This window comes from Azolla caroliniana, unplaced genomic scaffold, assembly GCF_043228905.1.
Source record: "Azolla caroliniana isolate FFs.n. ecotype wild unplaced genomic scaffold, voAzoCaro1.0.p SCAF_5, whole genome shotgun sequence".
NCBI lineage: Eukaryota > Viridiplantae > Streptophyta > Polypodiopsida > Salviniales > Salviniaceae > Azolla > Azolla caroliniana.
In genome coordinates, this window is record NW_028230440.1 from 3,314,130 (window position 1) to 3,341,435 (window position 27,306).

General features: G+C 36.6%; 3 protein-coding genes and 1 pseudogene across 7 annotated transcripts; 2 read left to right on the forward strand and 2 right to left on the reverse strand.

Annotated features, from left to right (window-relative positions):
• Nucleotides 1-222: 222 nt before the first annotated feature.
• Nucleotides 223-5,227, reverse strand: CCC1 (cation-chloride co-transporter 1). The gene is given in 10 exon segments (XM_087319302.1): nt 223-1,656; nt 1,746-1,925; nt 1,999-2,116; nt 2,119-2,301; nt 2,619-2,704; nt 3,506-3,567; nt 3,638-3,738; nt 4,487-4,601; nt 4,655-4,746; nt 5,009-5,227. Coding segments are annotated over 10 exon segments (2,094 nt in total). The 5' UTR covers nt 5,087-5,227; the 3' UTR covers nt 223-577.
• A 3,001-nt stretch (nt 5,228-8,228) lies between these two features.
• Nucleotides 8,229-11,777, forward strand: LOC147863673 (pentatricopeptide repeat-containing protein At5g27110-like; annotated as a pseudogene).
• A 1,738-nt stretch (nt 11,778-13,515) lies between these two features.
• LOC147863674 (AFG1-like ATPase family protein) lies at nt 13,516-21,565 on the forward strand. 5 transcript variants are annotated; one of them, XM_087319689.1, is made up of 16 exons: nt 13,517-13,735; nt 15,058-15,194; nt 16,071-16,213; nt 16,291-16,392; nt 17,704-17,849; nt 18,295-18,374; nt 18,463-18,750; nt 18,827-18,937; nt 19,020-19,142; nt 19,223-19,353; nt 19,455-19,524; nt 19,605-19,697; nt 19,775-19,902; nt 20,319-20,472; nt 20,606-20,697; nt 21,295-21,565. In XM_087319689.1, the coding sequence occupies exons 1-16, from the start codon at nt 13,627-13,629 to the stop codon at nt 21,302-21,304; spliced, it is 1,917 nt and encodes a 638-aa protein (XP_087175815.1). In that variant the 5' UTR covers nt 13,517-13,626; the 3' UTR covers nt 21,305-21,565. The 5 variants fall into 5 exon arrangements, with proteins under 5 accessions (XP_087175819.1, XP_087175815.1, XP_087175817.1 ...); XM_087319691.1 differs by lacking the exon at nt 21,295-21,565 and adding an exon at nt 20,929-21,039; XM_087319692.1 differs by lacking the exon at nt 13,517-13,735 and adding an exon at nt 13,811-13,836.
• Nucleotides 21,566-22,570: 1,005 nt separating this feature from the next.
• LOC147863675 (uncharacterized) lies at nt 22,571-26,748 on the reverse strand. The gene is made up of 7 exons (XM_087319303.1): nt 26,233-26,748; nt 26,066-26,157; nt 25,688-25,791; nt 24,797-25,506; nt 24,548-24,639; nt 24,300-24,475; nt 22,571-24,196 (listed from the first exon to the last, which is right to left on the reverse strand). Exons 1-7 carry the CDS (start codon nt 26,746-26,748, stop codon nt 22,614-22,616), a joined length of 3,273 nt encoding a protein of 1,090 aa, XP_087175429.1. The 3' UTR covers nt 22,571-22,613.
• Nucleotides 26,749-27,306: the final 558 nt, after the last annotated feature.

Below are 27,306 nucleotides of genomic sequence, written 5' to 3' on the forward strand. Positions count from 1 at the left end.
ATAGGAGACACGGCTTTACAATAAAAATGTTCTGTACTTCATTTTTGTTCATTGGCTTTTGTTTATTGCCTACAACATCACATTGGTTCTACCCTGCATCTACATATTTGCTTTATGCCTACCTATGCTGTAATCAAGACTGATTATTTGTCCAATTGCATTGCCTATTATACTTCTTGAAGCATCCATAACTTGATGAACTTGGCATAAGTACGAGGCCCACAAGAAAACAGTATCTTTTAATGTCAAGAAATGTCATTACACATTGAATATATATAAATAGTCAATGTATTACGTTGCACTACCAATTCTATTCCACAATTCCTGAGAATGCAAAAATTTTGTTTCAGAATTAGTCCTGTAGTGTCAGTCATTAGATATAACTCATTTGTTTCCACAAAGATTACACCGTCGTCCCATACTGAAGGGAAGCCAAAAGAATGAGACAAAATTCCATACAACAGGCATCAAATTCAATGATAGTGGTTTTTAATACAACCCTTATTAATCCCATACGTTTTCTTCCCAGCCATGTCTGTGCTAAAATCATTTTAAACTGCTTTCTACAAATATAAGTTCAAGTGAAAATTGTTACCACATCTCCTCTATACCCACGAACCGCAAGCAGCCTTGGAATGATATCAACAAGGACATCCATGTACTCCATATAGAAGCATGCTGGATGGAAAATGGGTGGAGGTGGAAGACTAACTAATACAACTGCTGCCATTCTAGAATACCTGAAAATGATAGAATTCAACGTTGAAGTTGTGTACAGAAATTTGTTTACCTGTTAATCACTGAAGACTAGACCTTGTTCCTTAACATGAGCTGACTTTCTCAACTCAACAGCTTCCAATGCTATTCGTGTTCTTGTTCTCAATAATGAATCCATGGACTCATCAGTTGCCAGTTTTGGCTCTTGATCTTCATTGAATGCATCCCAAGACTTCATTGTGACAACTACCACCTCTGATTTCATCCGGAGGTCATACAAAAACTTTCATACATCTGCCTTTAATTCTTCTGCTGATGTGTCTTCCTCAGCAATGAAGAAAACCTGAATTTTGCGGCTTTCAAAGCTGTCCTTAGAGCGAAGTAGTTTAGAAAGTAGGAGCATCAGGTTCCCATCCCTTACAATCCAGTACAGATCAATAGTACCATACAGCTTTTGAAATTCACCTGGCCACTCATCAAGACCCTTCACAATGACAACTGCCTTATTCGCAGTGATGCAGTCATCAATCATACTAACAAAATTCTCTGGGATGTCATGGGTACTATCCTCCCTCCAAATCTCTGGATACCTCATTACGAGTATGTTTGGCTTCAAATTTCCTAATCCCACTGTCTGCATGATGCCACGAAAACCTTCCTGCATGTTTTTTGCCACAATTATCTCACCAAATCCTTCACAATCTTTGTCGTCAATATACGCATTTAAGAGTTTGCACACATGGCGTGCTTCCTCTGCTTTCCCATGGTAATCGCCATCCATGATAGACAAGAAGGTTGACATTTCACGACCTTTCTTTTTCATACAGTTTACAAAATCTGCAAGATTAGGGTGACATGGTACATCCTGAGGTAAGCTACCCCATGGTCTACATATTACTAATGATATTGGATACCAGTTCTTGGGATGAACTTGATTAGCTGCAAGAAATGCAATTCAAGCACATTAAACCCTCACAATGAAGATAAGATCCAGCACTGCGATGTAATTACCACTTAGATAGAGAGACCTTCAAGGGTATGTAAGCTTCTGAGCGCAAGTTGAAAGTAGGCACTTTTAAAACCATCACCCCAGTCGCCACCTTTTCATTTGATGCTCACACAGTAATAAAGAAGGCTTGCCAAAGACTGTGACACAATAGTGAAAATCCATGATATCAAGAACATGATAGGTGTTGTCAATCATAAGACTGCATGATGAGCTTATCAAAATACAATACACATTTAGAAAGGAAACCTTGAGCCCAAAGAAACTATTCTTACTCGAGCAAAGAAGGGCCACAACAAGTGAGAAACTCCAGTAATGGAACTTCCAACGAGGGCACCAACTTGGTGCATACAGCAAATCGAGCAGAAAAGCATGACAACTTCACCCACCATAATCATCCCACCATCACACATGAGAAAAAACATAGTGATCACAGGTGTAATAAGATCCAAATTTCCAAGGATAACGCAACAGGCACAGATAAACATTGTGAAAAAAGTTGCAAGATGTGGCTCCACACTGTCTGGTGCTTGAAAGTACTTCAGTATTGGCAGTATATCATCGTTTGCAATTGCAGACTAGTTCCTGAAGCAGAAGGAGCTAGAATTCCTGTCACAGTTTCTGCAAAACAGGGAAGAAATAGTGAGCAACTAGTTTATGAATAATCAAGAATTCAAGGTTTATGAATGATTTCAATCACATCCCTTTTGAGGATGCATTAAGAGAAATATGTACAAAATTTTCACAGTACTCACACAAGTCATTATTCAACCTAAAAGAACTTATTGAGCTTAGATGGATTGAAATTATATCTTTAAAATATCTAGAACATAGACCGGTTCAAGGTAAAGAAGTCTCTGAAGTGGAAGCACCTCTAGTGTTGGGTAATAATAACCTCTGAAGTGCAGGCAAGGTCAAGGATAATGGTGGTGACAGGAAGCAACCAATGAGCGATGGACAGATTACACTTCTGCCTAAGTGCTACAAGAGCAAGATGAAATATGAAAGATCCAGATTTTAGCGTAGAAAAAAAGTTCCAGAGTCCATGAAAAAAAAAATTTATGGTAAAATTTGTTCCAGATTTGAATGAGGATGCAAAATTACAGACAGGTATAATACTGAAAAAATTCAATTCAAGCAAAATCAACAATTATGGTAACAGCATGAAGCAACCATGGAGTGATTGGACATGTTACAATTTTGGGGTTCTTGAGGGAAAAGGGAGACAAAAGGAGAAAAAAATTTGGTGCTTTGACTAGTCACATGCACGTTAACGTGTCTCAGCTAATGTCATGGCTTACCATCAAGTGTTGGTATTAAACCTTGCCCTGCAGAGCACTTTTGTCATCAAGTTATGGAGTTTCCACTAAGTCAAGCCACATTATGTGTCTGTAGTTACAGTATCTATCTGCATGTATGTGCATGCAGTGGATGAAAAATCATACAGAGGAGATCAAATGTCCACTAAAAGGAAGGTTACAACCTAGAGAAACCCACTCATTGGTGGCCAAGATATATAGAAATGGATATAAAGATATCTAATATGAAACATTTGCTTCATGGAGTCTTAAGATGCATGAAAGTATTCACATTTGTAAACATGTGCACATACAACGTATAGCTTGAAAATCAGCCTGTGTGAATGAATATAACCGCACAGACGAAATTAATTCAATATAAATCTTCATTTCTCAATACTAAAATTTAAAGGATTGCTCAGAAGTCAGTTTAACTAACAATAAACCATTTCAAAAGCAAAGAATAAATAACAAATTACAATACCTTTGAAAATGCCAGCTCCAGTGAAATCATCCATGAATGTCTCCACAGCTCCTAAAATGTACCTGCAAATCTGAGCATCCTCAATACTCACACCGAGTCTTGAGTTTACAGTGAGAAAGTGTAACTACTTACAGTGGTGCCCCGATAGCATTACCCAAGAAAAATCACAAGCCAATGCTTACTCCAACCTCTGGGCCAAGTGCCCGACCAATCAAATAATATGGGCCACCCCCCTGTGTATGGAACTTACACAACTAAATCAGATCAAAAGGAATTAAATTGCAGAGTACGATTTGCAAAAAACGTAAACTATATATGGATGTATTTATTGATATATTGAAAGCTGATTGCATAATTCCATTGCAATTTATCTTATAATTATGGAAATAGTAAACAGGAAATGAAATTTCAAAAATGCTAAAAAGGAAAGAAGATATGAGATAGAGGAAAAGAAAACATGAAGAACCATGAAAATACTTTATAAGCTTGGCAAGGCTTGCCTGATGCGAAAGTACTCCAAAGATTAAAAAGAAAAGAAGAGTACTTAATATGCTTCATAAAAAATGGGTTCTAATTGATACTCGATCTACAATAAATGCAATTTCATTATAGTCTAAATATGATACAAAACTATATTCTAAAAGCATTCTGTAACAACTTTAGAAAGGCTAATGCTGACAATAAACATACAATAAATGCAATATGTGTATAATGTAAATGATTACATGCCTGTTTTCTAAATCCATTTTCTTGTGATATTGACTGTTTTTCATTACCAAAAGCTGACCAGTCTGCTAAAAATATCTGCATTGCTAAGCGTATAAAACTTTTTAAAGACATTGATATTTGATTCTTAAATCAAATCCGTTAATATGAAAATGGGATAAACATGTAATGCCATTTAATAAGATCGTCCTAATCTTAGAGTTAAATAATAAAATTGCTTTAGCAATTGTTATGAAAACCTTGACTTTAAATTACCTTCATGGCTTTATTGGTAGCAATAGCACTAAGTGAGAGGCCAGTGAGAAGGGTGCACATACAACATAAAATAACCAGAATTAAGGAGTGCCACACACCAACTATGCCAACAATCCTACAAAAGTAAAAGTAACTTATAAGGTTAACGATATAATTTGTTAAAATAACAATGAAAAACGGATGTAGAAAATGATACCCAGTATATTGTGCAAGAATGGAACAAAAACTCCCATCATTGTTCCCAGTTTTGCAACTCTACTCTGTATAATTAAGAGAACATCTGAAAAAAGTCAAGATGCATCTGATATCATAGTATTTATGCATGCAAAACCCCATCTGTAGTTTAGATATTCGATAACTGACCAGACGTCACTATTTTAATTTATTGGATTGTAAAACACAAAAAATGTTAATTTTCATGATAAAAATAGTCAAGATGGATTATTTACTTCTCATCACCATCAAAGTAACTAATCAATGGCGCTCATTCAATGTGTAGAAGAACAGAAACAAAGAAATTACCAGGTGTTCTCCAAGAGTTATGGCAATATCTTCACCATCTCTTGAGCTACCTGATAGAATATGTTGTTGTCCTGCCATGCTGCAAAGGATATTAGCAATCAATTTTGAGCTGAATAACCATTGAACATCACCACCATAGTGATATATTCAAGCCAAGGAAAATGACATTGCACATCTCCATCAGCTTATTATAGCTGAAACTTGCTGCATTCTACAAACGCACCCCCTAGGAAAATACAGACAGTGATTGTGTGATCTTCCATTGTTGTGCAAATCCATATAGCCCTACTAATCAATGCATACCTTCTTGATCCTAGAATATTCACTAGAGAATCGAAGCTGAAAAGCTCCAATTTAGACTCTTCACCAGGACAGCTGAAATCTGATATGTAGGGGAAGGCCCGCCCTGTATGTCCTCGTATTGAGATTCACCATTCAGGGTAGTGCTTGATAGTTTACGTACCACCAACCTGTATGAAGATAGAAAAGGAAAATCATTTATTTCTAGGTTTAAAACATCTGATGGTATCATTAATTTTCCGCTGTGTAATCTTCTGTTTAGAGTAAGCTTGTTTGTTGGATCTTCTCTAAATCCAATTGTCCACCGCCTGTGGCTTTCAAAGCATTTGATGGACCAAGTATATCACATTCTTCTTTCTGCACTTTCTTCCATTTTGGTTAAGATTATATTTTGGTCTTCCCTTTGACTTTACAGCTAAGACGCGTTATTAGGCTTTCCACATGTTTCTTTCTCTCAATTTTCTTCACTTTAGACTAATACTAAGTATTGGATATTCCTTCTTTTTTAATTCAAACTGAAACCAAGAGTTTGGATCATATGTTTTCAAATGTTTTTCTCTGAATTTTATTCCATTTAAAGCCAAACTGTGTTGCATCTTGCCTTTGATTTTAAACCTCAATGTCATTGTCCACAGCTTAGCTTTTTCGAAGCATCTAATAATATATCCTTAGACAAGATGTTTTCTTTCATTTAGACAAGTAAACTAGATCATATTATCTGCAGCAAAGTGTTAGCCAAATATTTACAATGAGACTATGTACTGGATCTTCCTTCTTTAGAATTTAAACCTAAATCATCTCCACAACTTAAGGTTTTCAAAGCATCTAGTGGTATATCATGTTCTTTTCTCAAAAAAACCTTCTTTTCCAACTAAGATCATGTGTTGGATGTTATCTTGTATTTATAGCTAAACTGAAACCCATCCCAAATTTTCGGGTTTCAAAAACGTTATGTGTGGGATCTTCCTTTTCTTCGAATTTCAAGCAAGAACAAAGTGAGAAAAAGCACACACCTGGGGGGGAGCAGAGGTCACGTTAGTGAGAATAGGAGGCGGATGAGGGAGAGTTAGGGTTAGGGTTTCATCGCTCTTTCCGTCATCCATCTGTGATAGACTGAACTGAATGAATGAGATGTCAGTCACGTAAGGAAAACTGACTGATAGGTGTCTTGGGGAAATAGTGAAAAAACTGGGTGGCAGTTAGAGAAATAAAGCAAAACTCAGGGGTATTTTCCGAATTTTCCCCTCTACATATTAATTGTATTGTATGCACAAATTTCTTCCACTTTAGCGATTGAACTTCGCACTGATAAATCATAAAACCAAATTCTTCCTTCATCCATCACCTCCTCCTGCCTTTTGTGTACCATAATTGCCAACTCTTAAGAAGTTTGAGTATCATGTTTTTACACAAGTATATTGACATCCACAGCCAAAGCTCCTAATGTCTCTTTTGCTTCATGCTCACACCAGTTTCATGAGCTTGTTTTCGCCTTCTATATCACAATACCATGATTTTGGGTGGTTCGAGTATTATGTTTTGCAAGAGTAGATTCTTCCACCTTTTGTGATCAAATCGTGTATGGTCCATCAAGCTCTTTAATTTGTTCAACCTAGGCCCCGCTTGAGGTCATTGTTGCCTTTTTATTCGTGTGTTGCTCGCTTTGCAAACTTATGTGCTCGATGTGACTCATTTAGAACAACATTTCATTTGATTGTTTCATAGTGTCGAATATCAAAGAATATAGCTTTGTTAAAGCATTCTTGAAGAATGTTCGCTTTAACTTCATACCCAAATAAATGCTCAAAAAGTTTGCATGTTATGTTTTGATGAATAATATCACATCCAAAGCAACTTCTCTTGTGTCGTTGCAAATTGTTTCACACATTTTATTTGTAGGAATCTCTTCTCCCTAGTCCTTGATTGGACCTAGGTACCATGTTTTCTAGCTCATAAGCTTGGATGCTTGTCCGATTTTAGTAGAGGTATTATATTATATTAATGACTTTTAAGTATCTCATCCTCCCAAATCTTTTTTATCTCACTTCAAACATGGATCAAATGAGTTATTTTCCCAATGTTTTATACAATAATGATTTTACAATTGTTGCCCAATAATGGAATGCAATTTAATCTACCCTATGGTAGATTGATTGCCTTCTTCATTGGTTTACATAAATAAGAGCGTATATTTAACCTTGTCCCATGAACGATTTGGTTGGCATTATTGTGAAGTAGGAATTGCCAAGTGTTGTATTGCTCACCACAAAGAAGGGACATGGGTGGAGCCAAACTTCACATTGGGCAATATTCTTAAAACCATTTCGTTGGGAACAGAAGTCACCAAGTACTATATAGCTCGCAACCGACGAGGAAAATAAGTTGGGATTAGATATCCATGGGGCATGTTAATTAGACCCCCATAGGAGTGATGCCACCATATTAATATAGGTTAGTAAGGGGGGAGGAACCAATGGTTCACAGTGACACAATGGGTGGATGTGCTTGAAAGTGTCGTTCTTTGTATGATTATTGACGGTAAATATACATATTGGTTTTACACAATCCGGCAGGCTGCAGTTTCCTTTCTAGGACAACTCATGATTTGCGTTCACATCATCTAAAGTTTAGTACGTAATATACTCGAATGCATTGGCAAACACTCGGTTCATACGATTACGTATGTTATCAAAACATTCTTATGTTTTTTTTTAATACTTTTTACCTTAACTTTCTTACCTCAAATTTTTTTTTTTTACCTTATGACTTATAATAAATAATGAATACAAAAGTATGGTATTTACTATTGACCATACTCGGAGGGCGGCGTTTATCATTCTCGAATGCGAAGGAACGTATGGTACGTATGGTTCATACTATGAGATTCTAAACTAATTAATATCGACGTTCTCTCCATGTCATGTCTCTTTTACGCAGAAGACCCACACAGAGCGTCGGCTATGGCAATCTTCCACACTGTCCTCTCACCGTTGACCTCGCATGGTTTTGCTTTCCCTGCTCCCTCCCTCCTTCCTGCACCATCTCCCACTTCTCCGCGTTCGGGGATGGTGATCTGAATCGCCTCGAATCCCTGAGCTTAGAAGATGCCATTTCCTCCTTGGAACAGAGCTTACATATACCATCTATCGATGAATTCATCTTCGCACTCCACAAATGCAGAGAACGGAAATCTTCAGGCGTGGCCAAGAGAGCTCACAAACAGCTTCTTCTCCATGGATTGGAATGCCACACAGAGGTAGGAAATCACCTTGTCCCTATGCTTGTTGAGTGTGGTTGTATTCTCGTAGCTCAGAAAGTGTCCAATAGATTGATCAAAAGGAACGAACATTCATGGACTTACCACATCCTGGGTTATGTCCATAACGATGAACCAAGATATGCCCTTTATCTGTTCAAGAAAATGCAAGAAGATTCAGTAGACCCTAATAGAATCACATTCCAAGCTATTGTTAAGGCATGTAGTAGAATTAAAGTATCAAATCCGGTTGGCAAGTTCACTGCGAGATTGTGAAAGAGGGGGTGGAAAATGATCCTTTCATTGCAAGTACTTTGCTTGATATGTGTGCAAAGGGTGAGTCTCTTATAGAAGCTCAATTTGTGTTCGATGAGTTATCTGTTCGAGATACAGTCACATGGACAACATTGCTTTCTGCTTATTCAGACCATGGTCTTGGAGAGAAAGCATTGATTTGTTTGGATAAAATGCAGCTTGATGGAATCATTCCTGATGATGTAACTTTTATTTGTAGCTTGAAAGCTTGTGCAAATATCCGAGAGATAGAGAAAGGATGTCAAATACATATGGAACTTGCTAAAAAGGGTCTAGAGAGAAAACCTCTCATCAATAGTGCCTTGCTCGGTTTGTTTGGAAAATGTGGTTGGATTCTCGAATCACAATTTACCTTTGATGAGTACCCTATATTGGATGTGGTCTCATGGATGGCACTTATCACTGGGTATGTTCAGTGTGGACTTGCTTTAGAAGTAATACACTGTTTTGAAAAGTTGCAACTGAAGGGTGTAACTCCTGATTCTGTTACATATCTTTGTATCTTGAAAGCTTGTGGAAGCATAGAGGCAATAGACAAAGGAAGGGATGTGCATGGTGAAGTCGTGAAAGAAGGCTTCGAGAATGATATCTTTATTGGGAACTCTCTGGTAGATATATATTCAAGGTGTGGTTTGTTCATCGAAGCTCACGAAGTGCTAGATAAACTGCTAACTAGAGATGTAATCTCATGGAATTCAGTAATGGCTGGGTATATGGATCACGATCTTGCAGAGGAAGTGATGGAATGTCTAGAACAGATGATTCTCGAATGTATTGCACCTAATGCCATAACATTTGTATGTATTTTGAAAGCTTGTGCCAGTTTGAGAGCAATTAGCAAGGGCCAAAAAATACACAAGACTATTTTAGAAGATGGAATTGATGGAGACTCTGTCATTGGAAATACTTTAATAGAGTTCTATGCAAAGTGTGGCTTCTTTTTAGAGGCAAAAGATGTGTTTAGTGAGCTTTCAGAAAGGAGTATAATGAGTTGGAATGCCATGGCTTCCGGATATGCTGAACATGGTCTTTTTGAGGAAGTGTTTGACATCTTTATGAAGATGCAACTGGAGGGGGAATCTCCTGATGCTATTATGTTTATCCGCCTCTTGAAAGGATGTGTGCACCTTTAATCTGCAGAGAATGGTCAATTTATACATGCTGAGATTGCTCTGGAGGAATATGAAAATAACTCTTTTGTTGTTAGTTCCTTGATAGACATGTATGCCAAATGTGGTATGCTTGTCGAAGCCCGCGAAGTTCTTGAAGAGCATGACCAAAGTGTTGTGTCATGGAACGCTCTCATTACAGGTTATTTGGAACACGAACATTCAGAGGAGGTATTGAGATTGTCAGAAAAGATGTGTGCAAAGAGCATACATTTGGACGTGACTACTTTTATATGTTCTTTAAAAGCTTGTGCTAGCTTAGGGGCCAAATACATGGGCTATGAGTTTCACATGGGGATATGCAAAAGAGGATTTGAAGGGGATATTTCTATTGGAAGCATGCTGGTGGACATGTATGCAAAATCTAGCTCTCTAAACGAGGCAGAGCATATTTTCGACACACTTCAGCTTAGGAACACAATCTCATGGACGGCATTACTCTCAGCATATTCGGATCAAGGATTCTCCGAGGAAGCATTGTATTGCTTTGAAGACATGATGTTGGAAGGAGTGTGTCCTGATGTTGTTACATATATTTGTAGCTTGAAGGCATGTGGCAGCGTAGGAGCAATATATAAAGCTCAAGAACTTCATTGTGAAATCTCAAAGGAGGAGCTTGAGGAGGATCCTTATGTTGGAAATAGTTTGGTGGATATGTATGCCAAATGTGGTGCACTGGAAGAGGCACAAGAAGTATTTGAGGAAGTAGGTGTTCGGACTTTAGTATCATGGAGCTCACTAATGGCAGGATATGCATGTCAAGGTAAAAGTAAGTCGGTTTTTAGTTTGTTGGATCGAATGAGCATAGACAATTTGAAACCAGATAAGGTTATATTTCTTAGTGTACTCAGTGTTTGTAGCCATGTAGGCCTTGTGGAAGAAGGTAATTTCTATTTTGAATTTATGAACAATAATTATGGAATATTCCCAATGAATGAACATCAAAATTGTATGATTGATTTACTTGGGCGTGCAGGTCAACTCCCAGAGGCAGTGGCAATGTTAGAAACTATGCCTTTTCAGCCTGATCACGTAACCTGGAACAGTATATTGGGTGCTTGTCAAAAATGGGGTGATCCAAACCTTGCCAAACACGTGTTCAATCATGCTCTTGGTTTGGATGAAAGACGAGCTTCTTTGTTCATCGCTATGTCAAACATTTATACAGATTTTTGCATATTTGATGACAAGATATCAGCATTTATTTCACTTAGTGGAGGAGAGTAGGGAAATAATTGTTGAAGGAGGTGTATTAATTGACAAGATGGACTCCATGCTGAACAACACAGTGGCCATCCGTCTACCCATTGATTAACCCTTGGGCTACACTTGACCCCTAAACCTCGGGAATTTCCTAGTATCCTTATTCTTGCCCGCACTTGATATTATATAACTTAGCAAATCCTTGCTGGAAATTTGACGAGAATGCAAATAAAGATGTTTTACCAACTTCAAAGTTGATGAGGCAAACATATATTTTGAGGTCAAGATGAGTCAACAGCAATCAATAACCCTTGATTTATGCTGAAGGGCAAAGAACACCACAAGTACACCATGGACAAGGAAAATGTTCATACTGATGGAAATATAAAAAAATAAAAAAATAATATCAACCAATGAACGCCTAATCATAACAATATATGGAGGAGGTAATTGCACAATTGGGAGTAAGAGCAGGAAGAGAACTGTGCAAATGTTGTGAAGAGAATATTTGAAATTCCTTTCACAAAGAACCCGTTACAAACCACGTGTTTTCAAAAGATATTTGAAACTTTAGTTTTGAGTGTTTCATTTCTATGCATGTCTAATTGCTTCTTGGACATTGCTAAAATTTTGCATTAAAACTTCATTTTTAAACACAATTATTGGGCATTTCAATCTACCCACTTTAGTGTCCACATAAATCGATCCCGTCCCCTTTGACTACACTTAGTTCTCAATATTACAAACACAACTCAATGTTCCTCGAGTTCTAGAATCAACTTCTCATAATTTGTCCAGCACATTTGAGCATTCCTCCACAAGGCATGCAAACCCAAATCTATCAACTTCCCATAATGACATAATTTCTCTATTTCTTATTCAACCAAATCCATGAACACCTTCTTGCCTCATCCAAACTAGAAGATTCAAACTCTTGACATTTGTGTTTGCAATCTTGGGCCCGCGGCTTTGTTTATTACATTTGTGGTAGCTCCCATTAAAAGGTTTCTTCGACTTTTTGCTATCCTATACTCGTCACCATTTAGTTGATGTGAGTTATTGTGACTACATTGTATGGAATGTATAGGCAAAATGTTAGGTCATTGGGATAGAGGATGATAATATGGGTAGAGAGGAATTTGTTCTAGCACGGGGTTGGTGTAGACAAGAATGTAAGTTACATGGATAGAGGATAATCTATTATTGAAACAAATTGCTAATATATTTGTTGTTTACTTTTGGAACATACGTGATGTGATTAATTACCACGAGGCTTTGAGAAAGTGTAGGCAAGTAAACCACGTCAATAGGAATTGAGGATCAAGGGCACACCATTTTTTCATTGACAAGTACAAGATGGGGGGGGGGGTAGTAGCATCACTAACAATTGACAACGGTTCGGTTTGAGAGGGTCCAAACTGAACCATTTACAAATGTTGAAACTTGAACCAAACCGTTAAACATTTTTCAAACCGTAAAACCGCGGTTTCATGGTTCGGTTTCGGTTTTCAACATAGGTCTAATTTTTAATTTTTTAATTTTTTAAATTTATAATATTTCATTTTTTAAATTTTTTTAAATTTTTAAGATGTTCCTAAAATGTGAGAATAAGGTCTAAAAATGCAAAGATTGTTTAAACAAATTTTAAAATTTTATAGATTTTTTTTAGAATTTTTAATTAAAAAAAACAAAACCGTTACATCGTTTAAATTGCGTTTTTTGACTATTGAAACCGAACCGAACCGTTTTAAAAAACCTAAACCTGAACCGAACCGTTGAAACTGTTAAGCCGTTAAACCACGGTTTCCTGGGTTCGGTTCGGTTCAAATCAAAGCGTTGCCAATTGTTAAGCATCACTAGAAGGGTGCACACTCATGTAAGAGGGATTGAGAAACGTATACAAACCCGACATTAACCTCGATCGAAACAAGATCTAGGGTCAAGGTGCATGACCTAAAAGGAATGGCCAAGGTGTCTACGACATCAGCCATTAACACGAGGATATGACCGACAAAGCCAGGGAACAAAGAAAAAGCAAACAGAGGTAAATAAATAGCACTCAGAAACTGCGTCTTCACAATTTGGGGTGTCACAGTGGTCGTCTTTTGATACAAGAATTTTTTCCGACAAAACCAAACCAAACCAAACCAAACCAAACCAAAGATCAAAACCTCTATTGCATTCGTCTCTTTGTGCTCCCCCCCCCCCCCCCCCCCCCCCAAACCACACCCAACAAAAAGAAAGAAAACAAATTTCTTTGCTTCACAATCAAATGTGAAGAAGAATGCAGTGCACCTACGTGGGAAAGCTGCCTGCTACTCCTTTTGAGTCAGACATTGAGGTATAGAGACAGGTGAAACAGCGAACCGAGAGAGATGCATCACCATCTGTACAGACGGCTCCTACAACGTAACAGTAGATTGATTCCAACGACTAGGAGGCTTCTTTCTGACGCCATTCCCGTGTCTTCCAGTCCTCAACCAGGTTAATTAACATTTTCTTACCCTTCTGCTATCTATCTATCTATCTATCTATCTATCTATATATATATATCGCCATTCCCATGTCTTCCTGTCCTCAACCAGGTTAATTAGCGTTTTCTTACGTCTCTGCTAATTATATATTTATGTTGATCCTTTTTTCATGTTCCTAATCTATGATGGCGTTTTATATTTGCTGGAGATCTCTAGTCTGATTTGATCTTGTATGGAAGTTCCAAAACTAGCTCTTTTTTTTCTCTGTAAATCAGTACGGTCCCAAAATTAGTGGTAGGTTCTGGTTTGATATTCATTGCATTTTCTTCTATGTTTCCTTGGTGCTATTCTAGGCTACTCAGATAAAAGAAAGTTCTTCAAGTGAGGATTTCTTATGTTGGAGATACCAAAAGTCTAATTAAAAGTATGTAAATGATAGATTTTGTGAGGATTTGAGCCCACAACATCAAAGAGAAGGATGTCACATACATTACACGACGATATAGTGTGCCATAGAGGAAGATGTTTAAGGGTAATGGTTTAAAGAGAAAAATCTCATTTGTTCACACACGATATTTCATTGACCATATGGTGTACGAAATTTAAAGGGAAAGAAGTAATGTGTATCAGCAGAGACCTTCATTCATTTGGATTGCAAGTGTCAAAATGGAATGTTGTAAGTAAGATGATAATAAATGGCCAATATGTACCAGGATATGCGTACATGAACTATAGTTTGAGTGTCTATGAGAAAACACTTAGAAAGATGTTATGGAGAGCAATATATTTAACATATATGTTTTATTGAGACAATATGTGTACTGGCATAATGAAAATCAATGACTCTCGAAAGACAGCTATCAACATATTTATTGATGCTGAAGCAAAACTTTTCCTTGTTTTCCAATTTACTCTCTATAGCTACACCTGATATATGGAAGCTCTGACTTGATTGTAGTTAGTACAAATATAAGAAAGATCTCAAATGTGAACAATGTTTGTTTTATCTCCCTACATGCCTGTAAATTTTGGTTTTTTTCTCAATTGTCATTGGTCAACCTCCTCTCAGGCTACTACATGCATTATTTGAGCAATTATGTGGTCAATTCATCCTTTTTTTTCTCTCTTTTGAGGGTTGACCAGGGGCTTTTGGGCAAATAAAGAAAAAATCAAGGTTATTATGGACTTTTTTCCTAGATATAACTTTTTCATTGATTATATATGTTGTTTTTAATTCTTTCTTCTTTCCTTCTAATGCCCCCTCTCTACAATACTATATGTCTACAACTTTTTTAATGAATGTTTCTTTGCATCACATTGACCAATGTTCAGGTCTGTTGGAGCATTACAATGGTCTCATCAGACAAGGAGCATTGCAGGCAGATGTCCAGCAGCAAAATGTTGTAGAAGTTTTGGATAATCTTTTGCAACAAATGGGTCCATACAACAGACGTATGGAGCTCTATCATGTATTTCTCAAAAAAACTTTCTATCTGTGAATTGAAATTGGATAATCTGGTTATTGTTCATTAATACCACGAAATTGGAAAACCAAACTGTGAGCTGATCGGGTTTAAAAATCTGGAATGTCTCTAATATGGGTAGCCAAGATAATATTTGAAACTAAAATGCTCACCAAATTGCACCAACAATCTTAAATTTCTATAATATGAGTAGCTCAAGATAATGTAAGACATTTCTGTAATAGGATATCTCCAAGAGGGAATATCAGCTTATGGCATCTGAATATGGTGCAGCCTTTGTCTTGTTCTCTGCTATTCATACCATGCTTACTGAATATCTTGAGATCCAACCTTTACATTCAGTCATCTCATGAAAGAACACATTTCACCTACAACAAAATATCAATGAGAATCTTTGAGAAAGGTCTAGGATTTATAATTGGAAAAAACGAACGAGATATTTCCAAACTTTTACATCAGCAGGAATCAACGCGGCAAGTTTCACAACTTTTTTCTTTTTATGCTGGTTTCATGAATTTCTTTTCATGATCGGCACCCATTGGTTACCTTTTATAACCTGCCTATTCTTGCATATGAATCATGCACTCAAGATCTACGAATCTTGCGATTACTTCTAGCACCTGCAATCTCTCATGTGGTGTATGCTATTTCGACATCTAGTATACTGGGTGCATATTTTTTATTACTTAGTGTTTCCTTAATCTTATTTGTGATGAATGTTACCTTTCTATTTTGGATTAAGTCTTAAGGGAGCATTCCTCACATGGCGTATGCTATTTTGACATCGGCATTTTGAGTATATATTGGGTGCATAGTTTTTATTACTTAAAATGGTTAATTGGAATTTACAAACATTGGTAGGCACAACTGAAGGAGTGGGAAACAAGGAGATGTGAGCTCCGGAAACAACTGCTACAAGAGGAAGGGCAAAGAGAAGCTAAGCGCCAACTTGAAAAGAAACAAGCTGAAGAGCGAAGGAATCCGATTATCAAATGGTTTTCGAGGTATGAAATTTCAGTTTTTTTAGTTTTTCAATGTCTATTTATAGTGTTTTTTCACACTTTATGCTGCTTTGATTAAGGTGCTATAAAGAACTGCAGCAAAAACTCTTATCAATTGAAACAGAGAAGGAAATGCATTGGCAATTGCATGCATATGGGCAAGCGACAACTGATATTTTGAGGTACTTAACATATTCTAACTTATTTTTTAACAAGGATTATTGGGGCACAGACTGTCCTTCATATCTGAATATGCTTACCTGTCATGAGATAATAATCTAGGGGCCATGTCAATTTAGTTTATGGGAGTGCTGGGAGTGCCAATTTATCTTCATATCCACTTAAAATTAGGTCCTTGGCTGTCTAGTTTTGGATATATGACTTAGTCAGAGAGAAATGAAGTGATGAGGACATATATCATTAAAGTGGACACTGAACAATCTTGGATCAATCCAATAGTGTAACTAGGCACAAAGATATCCAATTATACATCCCTTGTCTTACATATGTCTTTGGATGGGTTCATTCTTCAAGCCTAGCTAATGGAGACATAACATGTTACATGTCCTTCACACAACAGGGAAAGTCTGAACATCATCTCGACAATTGAAAATAGAAATTGGACAATATACATATTGCTTTAGAGGGCTGCACCTGCAATAATTTGCGATGGAAAAGTTGAATTGGCGCAACAATATTTGCCATTTCTCTATGATGAGATCAGAGGAAGATCTCAATACATCTTTATGAGATCTCACTAACTCTTCACGAGATCTCACTACATCTTCATTATATCTCAATACATCTTCATGAGTTATCAATATATCTTCATGATTTGGACTCTCCGTAGAGTAACAGTGTACAGTGATTAAAGATGCTCAGTGCTCTTCCTTCTAGATACAAGAAGGAAAAAAGAGAGGCCTTGAGGGAAAGGTTGGCATTCGCTGACCATCTAAGCAGAGAGCTTTGACAGATCTCTTCACTACTAGTGACACTCTTCATGATGTATGAGCAAACAATCTGGCCAAAACGGATTCATGACAACTGGAGAACCAGTTCTCTTCATTGTGGATATTGCAGATGCCCACAGGGAACACCAAGCTGATTTGCATACCTACACAACATCAAAGTCTTCATCACACGCCACTTGTGATGCCCTCTTATCCCACCAACCTTCCCATATTGCATCACCCATAGGTTTCCAGAGGGCAGCATTTCAGTTCCTGTGATCAGGAACCAAACCTGGTTGTTTTCATGATTCATTATTATTTTTCAAGCAATTTGATTCGAGGAAGCTAGCATAGTAAAACACATTCTGTTTGCTAGTTGCATTGGCAAATTGACGTAAACAATATCAATCTTCGTAAGATCTCAAAGACCATTTTGTTCTTTTAGAGATGTTCTTTCTTTCTTTATTAAACACAATTTAATTCCTAATTGAACTTTCGAGCTTGGATAAATTGATTGAATCCTAAAAATCTATTTCTTTATAGGAAAAAGAGACGAAGTAGGGAAGTAGGTGCTGGAAGAACTGCATCTCATATCATCAGAGAAAAGAAACTAGATCAATTGGTTGGTCCTTGTCCGTCTATCCCATCTGGCCCAAAAGGTCTTTACATTTATGGGAGTGTTGGATGTGGTGAGTGTGTTTGCTGTAGTACCAATATTTCAATGTAATTTCTTTTTGTTAGTAATATGGTGTATTGCTGGTGGAAAGACCAGCAAGTCACTATATCTGTCTTAAGACTATAAATATGCAAAGGAGGGAGCATATGTGCGCTCCTTGATATCATGTGAAACATAGCAAGAATGTAAAGTTTGTTTGCATGGAATCTCAAATGTCAAATGTAGATAGGAAATAGGTGGATCATAATGGAGTTGCTTCTGATTTTATGTCATGATCATGTCATCTGATTTTCAGGCACAACTTGATTTTTGCATGTGATAATTGGAAGAATCTAGTGAAGTAGGCAAAGTCCTTGAAAGCATGTGCAAATATTTTAACTGAAGTCATGCTTTTGGCTTGGATTTAGAGTCTGTACCAACACAATCATACATTTTGAAATTCATCTTCTTGTAAACAGGGAAAACTATGCTGATGGACATGTTCTTTAATGCTACTGAAGGAGTCGTCAAACATCGAAGAAGGCTTCATTTTCATGGGGTAATTCAACTTGTCCTTTGTAAGCACCAACACTCCTCCAGTAACATGTGCTATATATAGCTCCTAATCTCTCTCTTTGTCTTCCTAGGCATTGTTGGAGGTGCATGATTGGATGCATAAATTATGGAAAAAGCAGTTAGAAAGAAAGGCAGAGTATGCCACTCAAGAGGACACTTCAATTTATTTTGATGAATCATCTGAAAGTGAATCAGAAGCCCTGAGAAAGGCAACAAAACGATGGATTGATTCAGAAAACAAGTTTCAGAAAGAGATTTCACGAAGCAATCTTCTTGAATTGGTTGCTGATAATCTTCTTGGTGATAATACAGACAGTACAACTGGTGGTGCAAACTTACTATGCTTTGATGAAATGCAGGTATGCTCTGAGCCTTTCAAGAGGTAACTTGAATTTAAACACTCTGCAAGTTGCTGATGCTTTGCCCCTGTTCTAGGTGGTTGATGTTTTTACAGCAGTAGCCTTGGCTGGAATTTTCAGCACCCTCATAAAGAAAGGTACAATTATAATTGCAACAAGCAACAGAGCACCAGATGATTTGAACAAGGTCTGGATGAAATTTCTGTATCTATAATGGAACTGATGATGATGCATTATAAGCTGAACTTGAGTTGCCTTCTCTTGTATAGGAAGGAATGCAAAAGGAAATTTTTGACAAATTCATCATGGAATTACAACAGCACTGTCATCTCATACCAGTTGATAGCAATAAAGACTATCGTAGATTGCTTGCTGTTGAAACTAATGAAAAGGTGGCAGAGCTTCTTATATAAGTAACACATTAAATATTGTTTAGGCATAGCTGAAATGATTCTGTTCCTGATGACCACAGAACAATTATCGGAACTATTTTTGGCCAGTTAATGCAGAAATAGAAAATATCGTCGAGCAAAAGTGGCAAGTGTTGGTGTCAAAATGTGGGGGGAAGGTGGTGTCCACTACAATACCTGTAATGTTTGGGAGGTATGTTGGGTGTAGATAGCTTGAATGATTTAAAAATCTTGTTTTTCTGCTGAACAAGTTGCTGTACTACCAGAATGTCTGACAGTTATACCTTGTTGTAGAACACTTGAAGTGCCTAAGAGTTGTAATGGAGTTGCTCGATTTACTTTTGAAGAAATATGTGATAGACCTGTATGTATTTCTTAATCTTGCACAATCATGTTGGTTCTATTGAATCTTGTTCATTGTAAAGATTAGGTCATAATCTGCAGGTTGGTGCTGCAGACTACATATCGCTTGCACGCAATTTCCATACAATAATTGTCACTGGCATCCCTATGATGAGCATGAGAAATCGGGACAAAGTGAGTTTTGATATTTCTTTTCGTAGTACACTTGTTTTGAGTTAATTTATTTATTTTCATGTCATTGTTACGCGCAGGCTCGAAGATTCATCACATTAGTTGATGAACTTTATAATCATCGGAGACAGATGATATGCACTGCTGCAACATCTATTGATGAACTCTTTCTGGGTTCAGATGATGGCCACCTCCTTGATCTAGAAAGGTAGTCTAGCCATTGCTACTTATTGAAGGCTACTTTTTACAAGGGCAGCCTTCTCTCTGTTTTGGACCCTCCCATTCCTACTCTTACAGCTGTGATAAAAAGAAAATCTATTTCACTGCCATGGAAGAGCTCAGGGGCATCAGGGAAATTCCTTTCAGGATTAATTCCATGTCATCTGAAGGCCAAGATTGGCCTTCAGAAGAAATAACTTCCTTTTTTAACTTTCTGGCTTTTGGGACTTACTGAACTGTGGTCTATCATAGAGGTCGATTTTTGAAATGAAAAATAAAATTTGCGTTTTTCTGTATAAGAGAACTGCAAGAGGTGATCTTTTCAAATCTAAAGATGGTAGATATGTGTTTGTCAGAGGGCTGATGACAGGAATGACGTATAATGTATTTCATTTCATTGAACAGTTTGCAATTCGAAACAGAAGTGGAAGATACCCGTTCACGTAAGGATGTCACTCTTCCAGGAAATGTAGCCCCACTTGGTGGCACCCAAGAGGAGATATCAAGGATTCAATTTCTGTTTTCTGGGAGGGAGGAACTTTTTGCATTTCAACGTGCTGTAAGCGATATTACCTTTATATTTAACTAGCCATTTCTTTGAGATTCTACAAGTACTTGGAACTCATTTGAATTTGGATCACGTATTTGTTTTCTTGATTCCTATCTATATATTGAATTTTGTTTTTGAACAGGTGTCTAGGTTAATAGAAATGCAGAGCCTTATCTATCTTCAAGCAGTTGATTCACATATTCATCAAAATCATCAAAAAGGGATTGAGACCCAGTAAGCTTCCTATCAATATGTACACATTTCGAGGCATTGAGATGCCTTCTCTGAACACTGGAATAAGGGATATTCTTCATTTATTCTTTCAATGTAATATATTGATACATTGAATAAAGATTTGATCTAAATACTGGAAATCATGAACAAATTCCGATAATTTATACGAATAAGGTTGAAAATTTGAATGACTTACATCGAAACAACAAAGTTTTATAAGTTGTTTCACAGATAGAAGCAGGAGAAGATGAATAAAAGGATATTTATGGAATTTAAGCAATTACAAAGAATGAGTCAAGACTATGCAAGAGGATACCAGTCTAGTAAGAAGTAATGGAAAATGATATTTCAATGTGTTTGGACTTCACCTTCGATGTTTTACTATAGTATGTATGAGAACTATAAATTTCATGTATTAGACCTTAAGAGATATATTGACATTATGTAATGATATTAGTGATGATGTTAGTATAACCCTAATCTTATAATTATACTAGTGTAATCAAAGGCTAATTTAGATATCCGGTTTATCATGAAAATTGGTTTCCCTGAAAAATGAGATTTTCATTTGTACTTATATATTACATGTGGCTAAAGTTTTATATAGAGGTTATCAAAACCCAATCATATGATCTATCATTGGAAAGATCTTAGTAAGGGGATTGGAGAGCATGAAGATCACAAAATTTGGACTTGGATGAAAGATATGATCTGAAAAAGCACCTTGAACAAAATTTGGACTGCTAAAAAACGCCTTGCACAAAATTCTACCTGGTGTGAGTGAGAAAACAAGACATGAATCCTCTCTTCGAAAATCAACTCCAAAAGTTCTTTGATGGAAGAAGCTTGTTTTGGAGAATCATTGGTTTCCCAAATAGAAGCTGTTTTGAAGAATCATTGGCAAATAAAGCTCAAAGTTGAAAGATGAACTCAGCCAATTCAATATTTACTAATTCAAAGAAATTAACTTAGCCAATGATGTCATGTGGATAGAGAGTGCTTATTCAAAATTTAAGAAGTTTGTAGCTAACATGGTGAAGATCTAAGGGAAAGTTTGTGCAATTAGGTGATTGATCTATTCATTGATAGGTCCAAGTATGAAAGGGGTAAATGTATATAGGAAGTTCCACATGTTGGATGATCTATGTGTTAATAGGGAAGTAGATAGAACAAGAATCTAGTGGTACATCAAAGAATTTCTTAATAGGTAGGAGGAATACATGTACTTTTTATTCACCAGGAATAGCATCAAAACACATCATGAATAAGCTAATGATGTTAACATTTTTTGCAACTCCAAATGAGATATGAGAATATGCATATGGCATATGGTTAAAAACACATTTATGTAAAACATCGCTTGAATGCCATCCTCAAGTACATATTCCACGTTATATAAGTGCTTAACAGTTTTATGCACAATTGAAAGCCATAGTAAATGTGATGTCTATAATCAACAACATAGGTAAGCAAAGACTACTGAGGAAGTTACAAAGTATTCAAGGATGCCTAGTTCCTTATTTGGATGATGAACATACCATGAACACAAGTATAAAAGGATGAACATGCCTAGTTTCATTCTCTTTGAGAGAAATCAGTTGCACGTCATCTTTGGATCAACTTCATAAGGCATACCACAAAATCTATAAAACAGTGTAAGTTCTATCAACCAACACCTGTAATTATCATGTTCTAATGACTGAACAGCACTATAACTGATTATATTTGATATGCTACACTACAACATAGATTTAAGTAAGATTTAGACAACAAAAAAAGTTAGGCTTATCAAAATGCTCAATGTGCAATGCAGTGTTTAACTTAATGAGAAAAGAGTAGTGTTTATGAATCACTTGGCAACCACATTAGATGTCATGTAAAACATATTGGTATTCCAAAAAATAAGTTATTGATCACTATATGTCTTGCAGAAGTCTGGTTTTGGGACATTTCCTCATGGCATGAAGAGCATGATCATAACCAGTATATCCTACTCGTGGATGATCATGTTCATCATCACCTAAATTAATACAACTAGAACCTGCACCCGTCCTTAATCCCAACCTATATTCATGACCACGATCATGATCAAAAGTAATCGGGTTCAATTTAGTCATCTTGACCATATCACTATTATCATCATCAACCAGATTCGGATTCTCCTTAATTCTAATCTCATCATAGTAATGATGATTATGCTCCCCAGTACTAGTTATATATTTTGCTAACGGTGCTTGTATATTAAGCTCATTATTATTCATATTGTGTGATAGCTGTAGTTCTGGATTCATCATCTGAAATTTCTTTGTTTGCTTCAAATGTTGTCGATTCTCCGGAGGCGTGTTAATGATGGCCACTGATTGTGTAGAGGTCAATTTACCAGATAATTTGTTGTTAGTTGCTTCCATATAATCTGATTGTTTGCGAGAATTAATACTAGCTTTCCATGTCGCATGGTTATGGCTGATCTTAACTCGGTGATGCTCGCAGTAAATGCTTCCTTCCACTTGGCTTTGTTTGCATCGCCATCCTCTTCCATCCATACGTGAGCATCGATCGATACTTGCGGTGGTATCCAATAAATCCAATGCATTGACTAGAGGTTCTTCCTCGATTATGTAACTCTTCTCCTTTTTCTGAATTCTGGCACGCTCAAACACAATATCGTCTTGATGATTTCGTATTAATGCAATGGAATTGAAGTTAGTTGATCCATCCTTCTTCCTCTTAATACCACTGTGTATTGAATATTCAACCTCATGGTTTACAGTACTCCGATTCGATACTGAATTTGATTCATGAACAAGTAGGTTATTATTATTGTTATGTTCGATGTGGGGCCGAATTATATTATAATCCTGATTGCCTTGATCCACACTAAAAGGATGCAATTGTTTTGACAACATTGACGAATTTGCTGACTTATTGCTTGTTACAATAGTCTTTTGAGCTGAACCCATACAGTTTATACCTTTCTTCTCTTCAATTATACCCTCCTCAATCTCCTTCTTCTTTTTCTTCTTCTTGTAATTCTTTGAATTTAGCTTTGAGACGGCTATTGATCTCGACATGAGATTTCGCCTATTGTGATGTTTTTTGAGCAATTTGTGATGGTGCTCACAGTATCCATATTGCTTTGACCCATCTGCAGTCATTATATTCAACCTTATCTTCTTACACCTCCATCCTCTCCCATCAACTCTCTTGCATCTTAGCATATCATCGAGTGGTATATTATTATTATTATCATTGTTATGCGCCACATGATCAAAATTTTGAATATTGGACACATGATTTTGACGATTTATATAAGACAGATCTTTGTCTACCATATTGTCATTATATTGATCAATGGATTCATCTTTATGCATAGGATCATGATCATGATCATCACCGTTTTTGATGGCTTGGCTACTAGTGCAATTGTTGCAATATTGCACATTGTTCAAGATTAATGACGAATTCGGCTCATGATCTGCCATGATGAACTCAGTGGTGGCTGCCACATTCAGTATACACGAATCTGGTTTTGATTGGTACTGATATTATATACATATTCAAATAGATTATAAATTTAATGAACTCATCACTATAAGTAGTACCCGAATCTTTATGGTGTCGAGATCGCTGCCTTGGACCTGACCAGCTTGTAGCATTATGCAAATGATGAGACGCCTCAATGAGATTGGGTAGCATTTCTTTAACACTGTGTTTGGTATTGTTGTTTGAGTTAGCTTTAACATCACCACACGATGGCAACAACATGTTTTCGAATGGCCTGCAGATTATTCTTAGCAATTAGCTAGTATAACCAATTATACACTTGACCATAATTGTAGTTTGTAAGTACCTCATTATGACCATTTTATGTTTGTCTGTCATTCTAGCCACCTCTAAAACTCTTGTTAGGATTGAATTATATGCCCCCTTGTCCTCCGCCCGCTGCAAATCATAAAGTCATATATATTAAGCTCGTTTTGGTCATTCTTAGTTTCCTTGCAAGTTTCAATAGGACTAGCATGCATAGCAATTGGAATAATAGAACACTTTACATAGCTCAATCTCTCTGCAGGTAGTTCTAAATTTAATGCATAATTACCTTGATCCAACTATCCATCTCGTGGTCAACCATCGTCGTATTTGATTTGGACATGTTATAATAGTCCTTACAATGTTGTTGCTCATGAGGTACTCTCAATGTCACGTTGACATCAAGCATGTTATCATGATTCTTGTGTTGTGCACCATTTAGATTCCGATCCCTTGATGACATATTAACCTTGGCAATAGAATTTGATACCTTGATGACATCACGATGATTCTTCTTTACATTATTCCTCGGTTTCTTCTTTGCCTTATGATTCACCATCATCTTATTCCTTGCATTCCAAGAGGCATGGTGTTGATCAATCTTTTCCCGGTGATAATCACAGTAGATTGTGTGTGGATTTTTAATGCTTCTCATGTTTTTGCATTGCCAACCTCGGCCACTCCTCCGACCACATCGCTTTGGTTCAGACATATAAGTGAATGGATCACATAATATCGTGGTCCGATCATCAAATGTAAAAGTTGGAGTATCCAATTTGTGTATTTGAGTACTAACCAACTGTCTATCAATATCATTGGCATAATTAATCTTAATAATGTCTGATATTTTACTTGTTTCTTCTACATTATTATAGTCAGTAGTATTTATTTGTTTCTTTAATTCGATCAAGATTGGCTTCTGATCTTCTGCAGGTAAACTGTGTGAAGCTATTGCATTCAGCTCATCGAGTACAGATTCTTTAATGCATGTAGACGTTTCTGATCAAAACAAATTACAATTAAAATGCACAGATTCTACACTTTGGAGATAAATAAATGTGTATATATATATATATATATATATAAATAGTTTGTATTAAGCTACTGTGGGGCATGTGACCACTTTTACCATTGTGATATATAGATAATTAGAATAAGGATATAATCTAAAAAAATGTACCTCTATTAGTATAAGCTATCTGATGACAATATTGTTGCCTCGAAGGGTAATTATGGATCTTACGTTGAATATCATTCAACGGATTAATCGCCTGATGTCTACAACTATTAAGAGAAATCAAATGATCATAACTCATCAATACACTGATCGTTACCTTGATCATCAGTACCATCACAATAAAAAATAGAAGAGCAAGATATAAAGATAAGTATCATATTCTAATTATGATCACCATTTATATAAAACCATAGCATCAAGATAGATACCTGTAAATCTTCACTATATTATATTTAGTGGATTATTAACGTTGGAGTGGTTGCAAAATGTGGACGATCACTAATACCACTTATAATTATGGTTGTAATGGACGAAACTTACCTGGTGTTACATTCGTGCTCATGGTGTATCATTTTGTTGTTATTTCTATGGATTAAGGCTGGTTGCGAACGATTATTTGATGGTATAATGACCTGATTCATGAACTACATCCATTAGCAATAATATATACATATATATGAGTATATACGTATATAGCAAACGAGTACCTGAACAGCAGGGGATGTGGTAACATCACGTCGAAGAAGATAATGGGAATCATTGCCACTTAATATGGATAGATGCTCTGTTTCCTGATGATGAAACTTGTCTAAGCCACTCTCTTGACCTTGACCTTGACGATGTTGACCAGGACCGTCATGACCATAGTCGGCGTCATCATCATCATCATCATCATCATCATCATCATCAAGAAGAGTACCACGACTTAGTACATGACCAAGTGAGGCAGGACCAAAATATCGACCATGATCACCATGAGTTCTTCTACCATTACCATGATCACCATTTGAATCATCAGTTCTTATACCATGACCATCATAATCATCATAATCAACATAACCATGATGACCAGGACTATCGACATTATTATTGCTGTGTTTTTGATTATTAGTATTATTGTCGCTGCTGCTATTAGAATAATAGGCGTGATCGTATTCCAACTCAGAGGTAGCAGAAGGAGGTGGAGCGGAGGCTCTGGAACGTTTCCGTTTCCTGATACGCATATTGGCAAGGGAGATGGTTATTCTCTCTTTCCCACAGAACCAAACAGAGAGAGTACAGAGAGAGAGAGAGAGAGAGAGAGAGAGAGAGAGAGAGAGAGAGGGAGAGGGAGAGATCAGAGAAAAATTCGAATGAATATATATTATATGCATATAATATGTACATATGTAGTAATTAGAAAAAGGCTTTTTGTTTTGTTTTAGGTATTTCCTTCCTTATTTTGTCTGTGTTTTGTGTTTGTTTTTGGGAAGAGAATGGAAACACATCCAAGGTTCAAAACCCCACAAACCCCTCAACCCATTTTAACTCAAAAGTTTCTTTTTCTTTTACTCCTCTTCTTCCCTCCCATTTCCATATAACTATGACCACCACCACCTTCCCCTTCATCAAACACACACACTCTTTTCAATTAACACTCTTTTCATTAAAACTTCCAATTCCTTTTAATTAACATTAGATCGTCCCTCTCTCACGCTCTGGTAAAAAAAAAGCACACAATAATATTAATTGTATGTAAAATTCACTCAGTTACAACACTTCTTAGTCTCCTCCACCTACCT

Excerpts from the sequence above, each read along its gene's own strand:
- LOC147863674 (XM_087319689.1), top strand. The coding sequence starts at position 13,627 with ATGCATCACCATCTGTACAGACGGCTCCTACAACGTAACAGTAGATTG. Across the intron at positions 17,850-18,294 it reads TTATGGGAGTGTTGGATGTG|GGAAAACTATGCTGATGGAC; the intron begins GTGAGTGTGTTT and ends TCTTGTAAACAG. Across the intron at positions 18,938-19,019 it reads CACCAGATGATTTGAACAAG|GAAGGAATGCAAAAGGAAAT; the intron begins GTCTGGATGAAA and ends TCTCTTGTATAG.
- LOC147863675 (XM_087319303.1), bottom strand. The coding sequence starts at position 26,748 with ATGCGTATCAGGAAACGGAAACGTTCCAGAGCCTCCGCTCCACCTCCT. Across the intron at positions 26,158-26,232 it reads CCACATCCCCTGCTGTTCAG|GTCATTATACCATCAAATAA; the intron begins GTACTCGTTTGC and ends TTCATGAATCAG. Across the intron at positions 24,476-24,547 it reads CATAAAATGGTCATAATGAG|GCCATTCGAAAACATGTTGT; the intron begins GTACTTACAAAC and ends AATAATCTGCAG.